The sequence below is a fragment of the Pseudochaenichthys georgianus genome, chromosome 7, assembly GCF_902827115.2.
Source record: "Pseudochaenichthys georgianus chromosome 7, fPseGeo1.2, whole genome shotgun sequence".
In the NCBI taxonomy this organism is placed as follows: Eukaryota; Metazoa; Chordata; class Actinopteri; order Perciformes; family Channichthyidae; genus Pseudochaenichthys; species Pseudochaenichthys georgianus.
Window position 1 is genome coordinate 17,306,246 of NC_047509.1, and position 10,527 is coordinate 17,316,772.

A 10,527-nucleotide genomic window follows, 5' to 3' on the forward strand; every position below is an offset into this window, starting at 1 on the left:
TGTTCGCTCTCGCATAACCAATCGCACACTAGAGTCAGGTATTGGTACCCGCCCACTCTCAAATGTTTTCTTGCTGTGGCCATTTTACACTTGGTTCTTTGAAAAATAAAACACTCTTCTCACCTGAGCTTCGACGTGACATTTAAAGAACTATCGTTAGTTACATGTGACACTGGTAAGTTTTTCCCTATTTTAAATAAAACTGCGGTTGCTTCGTTTGCAACGGCTGACACACGTTTTTTGGCTGCTTGCACCAGTTAGCCAACCTCAGGCTAAAATAGTTAGCTTGCATGACCGCCACACGTCATTGTTAAAGACTCCTTTTTGGGTAGTAAGGTTGGGCATGTGCATTGCGCACACTTGTTAATGAGTGATGTACCCTCATGCATTTGTTTGTACATTTATGGATTTTGCTAAGTAGTTTATAAGGCAGTGATATGAGTTAAAGTTAGAGAAGTCTGCAGTCTTTTAAAAAAATGCAGCTGCCTGGAGAAAAAACAAAAAATGATGCTACCTGCCTCCAGTGCACGCACAGCTTGCACATCACTGACGTTACCATGTACAGCACAGGAGGCCCTGCTTGTAAATTATTTTGTCATTTAAAGTAGTTACTTGCCACTTAAACACAATACTGTTACTTTTTGTATAGGTTACTTTACTTACTACTACGTCTTCACCTCTGTGCATATCTATATATGTATTACTTCTCGTAATTTTTTCCTTTCAACATTCCTTTGCAAAACTTTCTACCGCACGCTTTTTTTAGTATATTTGATGTCTATATTTTAGACCTTTTATTTGAGCTTGCAATATCTAATGTCATGCGTGAAAATAGCTTTTTTTGTATACATATTTAAAGAGCATTTTTGGAGCGAGTCTAAGATTGTCGTTGCCAAAGATTGCTTCGCTGTTAGTGATGCATATGATAATTAACAGCGTGAAACTTGAGCTATTGATTTTCAACTTAGTTTCTAAAAGATAGTCAGTCAGCAAAGTTATGGTTCTTCATAGTATTGCTTCTGATTCAAAAGAGTACATGGCTGACCTGTTTCCATGGTTTCCAATCCCATAATCAAACAGAAAAAGGTCAGAGACCAGGAGCAGAGTCAGGGGATCAGCATGGACTATGAGCGGAGGTGAGTCCAACTTTCTTCTTTAGCCTTTCTACCCTAAAGAGTTGATGTGTCCCACACATTTCTCACACTATATTTTTCATGGTCAACAGGGGTGGACGAGGTGATCGCACTGGTCGCTATGAGAACACCCACAACGATCACAACTTTCGGGACATGGATTACCGAGGCTATGACCAAGAGGACGAGGAGGTGGGAACAGGATATGATGTCAGAGCAGATGGGGACGGACCGTACGGCCACGAAGAGCCATCATTGGGTGACTTCTCGTCAGGTTGCCTGCAAGACCGCCCGGGGGGGTTTCACCCGAGAGGAGATGGGCGAGGGGACATTGGGAGAGAGGGGAAAGGGCTCCTGTGGACCCCTCAGTCTGACTCAGCACTCCCCATGCTCCAGAGAGAGAATGATGGCTCCAGGCGGGAGTTTGAACATATTTTGACTGGCCCGCAGGAAAGAGGTCGTGGAAGAGGTTTTCCTGACAACAGTGCCTCTCGTTCAGGGGGCAGAGAGGGCAACTGGGGGCACGGTGGGGGTGTACATCCAGAACAGATGGAATACAATACAGTGAGACAGAGAGAGGAGGATAGGTTCTCTCGTGCGGCGGTGAAGAGGAGGGTAAGCCATAACAAGTCCTTCAACAACAACATAGAACTGCTACAACATTATTTAGTTTTGACATTGGTTTCACATTTGCTCTATGCAGGCTTTTGTAGTGGGGGCAGAGGATCTGAGCTCTGGGAGTGCTTGTCCTGAGTTGTCCCTTGAGGAGATGGAGCAGAGGGACCAGGACTACCGTGCAGATCTGGACCACAACCAGAGGCCAAGCAACATCATAATGCTTCGCATGCTGCCACCCAATGCCAGTGCCAATGAGGTAAGTGTATGCAAGCGGTCTTATAAAGCATTGGAATGGTTTTATCTGGCCTTAATGTCACTAATGTCCCTTTGATCATAGATACGGGCACAACTTCAGGAGCAGGGGATCCAGCCAAGAGAGGTTCGCCTCATGAGAAACAAATCCTCAGGTGAGAACTTGTCCATTGCCCTGAATGTTTTTAAAAAATGAACTCTCCCTTTGTGACACACTCCATTACCCACTCTTTCACTTCATCGCTCTCTCAGGTGCCTTTCCTCTGCTCAGTGGTTTGTTTCTTATTAATAAGCTGATAAGCCTCCTTTTCCTCTTCTCTTACCCTCACTGTCTTTTTTTTCATACTGTGACAGTGAGATAGATAGCAAAGAATGCATATTTATATACTTATATATCGGCTTCTGCTAAGATTCCTGCTCTGATTTCTTTTGGTCTGCTGGTGTCTGACTTCTGGCTAGTGCTCGCAGGGCAACAAAACAACATGCATGCTTTGAAGGAAGAGTCCATCAACATTTGTTTTTCAATCAAGAATGCATGCCATATATGTAATAGATCTGCATTGCATTCATTCTCCTTTTTGGCTTGGCTCTCTTATCTTTACCATTTCATGATTCTGCCTTATTCAACCTAATGTGAGATGTGTCCGAGTTGACAAACTAACACTGTCAAATGAGAAATGATCAGCAGAATGAAGAAGAATGCATTTCATGGTGTTTGTCATTGGAGCTAATTGTGAAAGTGTGAATGTAAGTGTTGCAGCTTCCTCTCAGCGTCATCCATACCACTCAGAAAAGCTTGTCTTTTTCTAAAGGTCCATTAAGGTCATGTCTCACTGGCCTCCCCCTTTGCTAACGCACTGGTTTCCTGTAAGTTGTGCCTATCTGACTCCGGCACACTTACAGTTCCCCACACTGCTCTTTCTCTCTCACCCCTGTATCTATGTCTGTTTTAAGGATAAATCACTCAATTTAAATGTTTAAACAATGATATTTTGTGATTGCCCTCCAATATTATACTATATATAGTGCTGTGAAATGACATACCTCTGAATTATTTGTATAATGTGTAGATTTTGAATCAGAATCTTACTCAGACTAGCAGAGATGTGTGTGTGCGTGCGTGTGTGTGTGTGTGTGTGTGTGTGTGTGTGTGTGTGCATGTTTGTGCGAGATGTGTTGATGCCTGGGTGCTTTACCATTCAAAGCCAAAGAGCTCAGACTGGAACTGATGAGTGGGTAGGATTCTCCCTCGCTCTCCCTCTTTTCTTGACCCTGTTGAGAGACTTGACATTGCGTCCTCCCACCCTTGCAGAGAATTTGACAGTAGCACTCCAACTGGCTGTCAGGTGTGTTATTTCCAAGGGAGAGAGGAAGCAATGATTTGTTTGATTAGTGCTGCTACAGGGTCTCTCTCTCCTCTGGACATAAAGCACTAACCCCTCACTGCGTTGTTGTTATGTTGTTGTTGTTGTTGTTGTTGTTGTTCGGTTACCATGGCGCTGGGCGGTGTCCAGGTCAGAGCCGAGGATTCGCCTTCGTCGAGTTTAATGTCATACAGGAGGCCACGCGCTGGATGGAGACCAACCAGGTCACTCTCCTCTACACAGACACACATACACATGTTTACAAATGCATTCGTTATGGGACATGGGTTAGTATCAGGACAACATAATGTCAGGTGCACACGAGGCATTCCAGTGTAGACACAGTGGAGAAATAATTGTTGTCCTTGAGGTAGGTAGGTCTTTTTTATTTAATGGGAAACTTCATCTTTTCTTTCTTTGTATACAGTATTCCACAAACAGACCAATTGATGTTACATCATACTGTCGTCTACGCAAAGCACATATATATTGTGACTAGTCTCTGCCAGGCACATTTTCTCATCATTTACCCTACACAAGCTCCTCTATTATAGGGTCCTACTCTTTCTTCACTGACATGATCTCACTCTCTCTCTCTCCAGTCTACTATAGTACCACCTCTGTGACAGTGTAGAGTAGGAACTTTATTTATCATATGGTCTGTATATAATACTTAATTTCTTGTTTTTGAACCTTTCATATCTGGGTCATGTACCATTACTACATCTTTAGTGCGGAGCTATTGTCTCTATGGGGGCTGAAGGTGGCGACAGTGGGATAGTATGTGTGGAAAACTGTGAAAAGGTTTCCCCTTAAGGGGGGAGGGATGACACATTGAACAAAACATGTTGTCCTTAAAAATGGACACCCATGCACACACTACACATACACCATCTCAGTCCGTCCCAATTTCCTAAAGCTGAAGGTTGCAATTCTCTGGTGTCCTCTTTCTTTCAGCCTCAGTTCTACTCTCTGTCTCTCTGTCCCCCTCTCCCTCTCGTCCCTTTCACTCTCTCTCATCTCTTGTGAGATGAGGCCTTTCTCTGGCATGTGTGGCCTAATTATCACTGATAATCATTCTTTGTTCCCCCTCCCTCTCTTTCTTTTTCTTTCAGTCGGTGTTGTTGATTCTGGGACAAAGAGTGTCGATGCACTACAGCGACCCAAAACCGCGTGCCAACGAGGACTGGCTCTGCAACAAGGTTGTGTCTGCATTGTGTGGCATATGGAAATACATTTTAATTTGTGAAATGTATGCATATATGTCACTGGGTTTGCTTATTTTTTTAACAGTTAGTTATGTCACATTTCAACAGTGTGGTGTGCAAAACTTTAAAAGGAGAGAGAAGTGCTTCAAATGCAGTGTGCCAAAATCAGGTAAAGTAAAACCAAGCTACTGTAAATATCCCATTTATATTCACTTTAACAATAGCACAAGCGCTCAGACATCCTATAATAACACATGAATAATGTCTTGTATTTGTCCAGAGGCTGAGCTGAAGTTGCCTCAGTTGCAAAGGGATTTGTCTGTTGGGCTTCAAAAGGAGGGAACCCAAGGCTTGTTGCCCCTGCCGGCCCCCTACCACTCCTCTGGCCCTGCTGTGAGCCCGGGACAAGCCACACAGCAGGCGGACGTTGCCAATGACAGTAAGTCCATCCCTTAACGTCTGTTCTTCTATTCAGAAAGAAAAACCTTTGTGTAGACTTTGTATTATGTAATCCATATTTGTTTTATTAATCAATTGATTTATGTGTACTTTTGAAAAAACAAAGTATATAACATAACACTGGCTTAGAATTGTATTTTTATGTTTTGAAGAATTCTTTTTATATACCTATGGCTTGTGAAACAGAAGAGGGCCTCATGAGATACTTGCTTTTGCAACGCTGAATACTATCTGGTACCAGAGTTAAGTCCTGTCTTATTCTCTCATCCTCTCCCACAACAGCTCTGATACTAAGAAACCTTGGCCCGCACACTTCAGTGGAGACCATCTTGTCTGCTCTGGCTCCATTTGCCACTCTCTCCCCTTCCAATGTCCGCCTAATCAAGGACAAGCACACCCATCTCAACAGGGGCTTTGCCTTTCTACAGCTCTCTACCATAGTGGTGAGGAAATTGACAGGTTTTCATTCTTCTGTTCTGATGATTTTAAAATAATACATTAACTCGTATGTTTTATCAACAGGAGGCATCTCAGCTGCTCCAGATCTTGCAGGCTCTCCAGCCGGCTCTCTCTATTGATGGGAAGGCCATCGTGGTGGAGTTTGCCAAAGGCTCCAAACGGTAAACAGACACACACCCAAACCTCCATGCAACCAATCCACAAGAGCCTTGCACACTATTGCCAATGCAGAAATAATAATATTGCGTGGCAGCTATTACCACACCAAATGTAAACTCAAATGTGTCTTGTGAATAAAGTTGATTAAGAAATAGTAGCCTAATAATGTGGACACATTTTAAATGTTGTCTTTCTATGGCAGTGATGTGTTCCTGACGGATGGCAGCAGAGTGAGTGCTGCTACTGTAGCCAGCACTGCTATAGCTGCTGCTCAGTGGTCCGTCACACAGGTAACATGAAGGATTTATCATTACATAAAGGAAAACATGAGGTGTAACACATCTTTATTTATAAATTGTATTACTATGTTTCTTCTTATGTTTGGTTATAAAAATCTTCATCATTCTCAGACTCCTCAGAATGGGTCCGGGGGAGGCCAGACGACAGATACAGCCGTGTATCAGCAGGGGGCAGCAGTAACGTACAATCAGGAAGGAGTAGAGTACTCTGGGCTCGATGGCACACATTTCAAATCGCAGGGAGATGCCAGAGCTTCTGCTTTACCCGGTGCAAGAACAGCCCTGATGGGGGCGTACACAGGAGGAGCAGCTGCAGGTTGGTATTGCACATGTTCAATACACAAGGCCTGATACCTCTATGATTGTATATAGCTGTATACATTGGAATTGAACTTGAGTTAACTGAATCCCCCTTTCACATTTTGAGATTTGACGGAGCAGGGTGTACTTTTACTTTTATTTTATTAGAGATCTGTCTGTTGTCTGTGTTTGTTTGTAGAGTGTGTCAGGATCAGAGGTTGCGCTAGACTTTTTCACTGCCCGTAATTTTGACGGACAGGATCGTAAAACTTCCGTCAAAATCCAGAATTACCCGTCGGCCTTTACAAAACTCTGACGGGGGCGGGGGGGGGAGCATGCTCGTGAACTGTCAACGCGGGGGGGGGGGGGGGGCAGTTCACATGCGCCGTGTTATGCATGGCTGCTGCACCTCGCGGGAGCGTGCACAGCGTAAAGCCAAAACTCACAGACATTTCGATGATTTGCACAGTTAGGTTTGGAAACGGTATAATTCCCTTTTTGGAGGGCATGCATAACACGGCATAACACCGGAGCCTCGCTGCGGGGAAACTTTGGCGCTGTTCCGAGTTTGTTCTAATCTGTCAAAATGACGGACTGCTTTCAGATTTGTCCGTCATTGTTAAAAAAAATCCGTCATAGACGGAAAATATTCGGTTAACGCGACCTCTGGTCAGGATAGATCCCTTGTCTTTTTATCTGCAAACTAAATCTACCTACGGGTACAAATCCAGAACCTGATCCCCCTGTTTATGTTTGTAGAGGCCGTGACCTCTGGATCAGTGGTGCTGCAGCACACACAGAGTGCTCTCATCACCACAGCTAGCACTACACCAGTCACACAGGTACAACTTCACTGTTTGCTTCTCTTCTTGCCTCTTGCTTTACTTCATCCCATTACTTTCTTGTTTTAAAGAGCTATGTCTCTCCTCAGGTTGAGATAGTAGGAAAACCACAACCAGCTGCTCTAAGCCAACCTGCTACACCAGGCACTGAACACGAGCTCCAGCAATACCGTAAGGCTTTTGAGAAAAAAGAAAAAGCAATGAATAAACATCTTCAATTATAACTGTAAATATCTGTCTTTGGTGGGTAACTTTGAGGTGCTATTTTGGGGTTTATCTGAATGTTTATTTAGCTTGATGATGATGCTGTCAAGCTGACTTTTTATGATCATGAAAGGATTTTAAATGTGAAATCCGACCCTGGTGTCCTGTGTCTTCGATTGCAGCTGTGCCAGATGTGTCCACATATCACTATGATGAGAGCTCTGGCTTCTATTACGACCCACTCACAGGCCTCTACTATGACCCCAACTCCCAGGTAAAGAGTTGTGAATGTACTGCACTCTGATGTCCATCCAGCACTCTCTGAAAGACTTTTCTGAATGTATCGCTATCCTCTGCATTTCAGTCTGGTTACTCGTTGTCTCTTTACAGTACTACTTCAACCCTCACACTCAGCAGTACATGTACTGGGATGGAGAGAAGCACACCTACATTCCTGCTGCTGACGGTCAGTCAAACTCAGAAGGCGCTCCCACCAGCCTTGGCGCAGCCCCTTCAGACTCACCGTTTGGAACCCCTGGCAGCAAGGAGAAGAAAGACAAACCCAAGAGTAAAACTGCTCAACAGGTACTCCCCACACTGGATACTGGTAGCATACTGACAGACGTGAACATAAAACTAATAAACCTTTAGATTTTAATGTAAAACTCCACCATAAAGCTTTTTACTCTTTGGTTTTTATTAGAAATCTGTAAACAAAAATGTAAACATCTGTTAACTTTCAATTTGGGAAGTGAAAGTGAGTAACAAATCTAACAATATCTCACAGTATGAAACGGTTCATAATGAACTATGCTATTATACTGTATGGCCAAATTCACCAAAGGTTTTTAAAACCTTACATATTCTGGAAATGTTACTCTTAACAAGGTAGTAATTATTCAAGGACTACTGAGTTAGGTTGTTATGCTCATGTTTTATTGAACCCACTGATTTTCAATGTTTTAATCTTCCTCTGTTCAGTCCTTTTATATGGCTAACTTGGATCTCTTGATTTCATATGAACAGATTGCCAAAGACATGGAGCGCTGGGCTAAGAGTCTCAACAGACACAAGGAGAACATGCGTTCTGTGTCCTCCTCCCCTGCCGTCGGCACCACAGCGCTCCCCCCTGGTTACGCTCGGGCCCCTGGCCACAGTCGCCTAGATGACCGCAGAGAATCTGCCAGTGCTGATGCAGGCTATGCTGTTCTGGAGAAAAAGGTAGATGACCCTTTCACAGACACACATGCCTAGCTGCAAACCCCTGGGCAGCAGGGTCTCATAGTGAATGGGGAGAGTGTGCATCAAGCAGAGGACTCTGTAATAAGATGTCTTTTTAACTGACCTGGTAATTATTCTCTCTCTCTGTCCTGCAGGGTGCACTGTCTGAACGGCCTCAGATCTTTCTGGATCAGATCCGACAAAGTACTGAAGTAAGGACATGGACACAGTCATTGTATTTGCCTGTGTTTGTCTGATGTGCTCGTAGCTTTTCTATAGGATGCTTCAAAATGTGTTTTATTCTTCCAAGCATAGATTTCTATCATTTTTCCCTCGGTTATTGATCTTGCATCCTATTTCTGTAGCGTTCCCCTCCTCAGCAGCAGGGTCTGGTCCCAGCCTACAGTGGAGAAACTGACAGCGACGAAGAAGGAGGGGACAAAGATGAGAAGGAAGGCAGAATGACCGACTGGGTTAAACTGGCCTGTCTGCTGTGTAGGAGGCAGTTTCCCAGCAAGGAGGCACTCATCAGGCACCAACAGCTCTCTGAGCTACACAAGGTTTCAATCTCATTTAACACAATAGCAAACAAACCATAAATGATGATTTAGGAATAAGTGTAGACTCACTTGTTAAATTGTTGTCTGATACATTCTTTTGTATTTGTTATTTAAAGTGTTTATAATAAATGACATGCGTCTAAACTTTCACCTGTTTGTCTGTATGCCCGCAGCAAAACTTGGAGCAGAGAAGAGCCCTGCAGGATTCTGCAGGAAAAGAGGTTGGTCCTGCCACAGGGACTAGAGGAGTGCAACAACATTACATAGAGTTGTGCTGTTTGTTGCTGAATGTGTGCAGTTGGTATTGATTTCATTGTCTTTTTGTATTACCCACAGAGACTTGCAGATGGACCGGAACTTCCTGATCCTAAGAGGAGGAAGTTTAACCCCATGTAAGCAACAGTGAATTACCAAACAGACCCACATGCTGTGGTCATTTATCAAATACTAGCTAGATACTCTGATGCAGTTTTCCTCTTTTACAGTCCAAGTCAGGCTTTATGTTATGTATGATATTATGTTTGCAATTGGTCTGTACTTAATACGATTGCAAGTCCTGTTGCTTACTCCATACCGTGTCTGCACACTTATAAGTTACTTTATTCTCTTCTCTCTTCAGTGATGGGATCACTGGCACCAGTCTTGGTGCCAGGATGCTGCAGGGAGGAGTGAAAAAAGGGTTTCTACTGCGAAACATGCAAGTGGAGTGAGCCCTAAACCTGACTTTTCAATTTCCTGACCCAGGCGGGACAAGGACAAACCTAGCACGCATCACTTCACCATTAACATCATCTAGATATCTATAGATAAAGCTCTTCATTTTGGTTTAATTACCATTACCTCAACTGTGGTAATACACTCGTGAACTGATCCTGTAGCAGTGTATGTCAGGATATTGCACAGAATGCACTTTTTTGCTTTCTTCCTGAATGATGCAGTTTTTAGTTCTCACTTGCTTTAAAGCTTGTGTGTGATGATCAAGTTTTGTGGTTGGGAAACATTTTCTGTTGGAAAGTGAAAGATCAGTATAGATCTAAAGGCAGCGAATGGGATTTTCTAATATTACTGTCTATGCACCATAGATTTTTTTTATTTAATGCTAAATGCCTTGTCATTCAGTGAATGACTGATCTAGGCAAACCTGTGTATACATTTTAGAAGAGACTGTGGCCTCATGAACTGGACATTGTCGCACTAAAAACAAGTGTGTAGATGAAAAGTGTGTAGATATCAATTCACAATGTAATACATCATTATTTCTGAAGGAAGCTATTCTGTATTTCTTTATTTGTTTAATATTGTGACGGTTTTATCAAGCTCATGTAAATTGCTCCACAATTACACGTTTTCATTTGTAGCAATGATTGATGTCTTGTGTGGGCAAGCCGGTCGCTGATGTTTGGACTTTTTAACCTGACATTTCCCAAGCTGTGTTTCTGCAAACCGGTG

General features: G+C 43.3%; 1 protein-coding gene across 1 annotated transcript; it reads left to right on the top strand.

Annotated features, from left to right (window-relative positions):
• Positions 1-42: 42 nt before the first annotated feature.
• On the top strand, positions 43-10,350 carry rbm10 (RNA binding motif protein 10). Its single transcript, XM_034087074.1, has 23 exons — positions 43-175; positions 1,081-1,136; positions 1,226-1,748; positions 1,837-2,007; positions 2,089-2,158; positions 3,518-3,591; positions 4,483-4,569; positions 4,684-4,744; positions 4,856-5,014; positions 5,317-5,477; positions 5,557-5,654; positions 5,855-5,942; positions 6,063-6,267; positions 7,011-7,093; positions 7,183-7,264; positions 7,480-7,571; positions 7,688-7,882; positions 8,324-8,518; positions 8,674-8,730; positions 8,884-9,078; positions 9,252-9,299; positions 9,415-9,470; positions 9,698-10,350. Exons 2-23 carry the CDS (start codon positions 1,120-1,122, stop codon positions 9,786-9,788), a joined length of 2,808 nt encoding a protein of 935 aa, XP_033942965.1. The 5' UTR covers positions 43-175; positions 1,081-1,119; the 3' UTR covers positions 9,789-10,350.
• Positions 10,351-10,527: the final 177 nt, after the last annotated feature.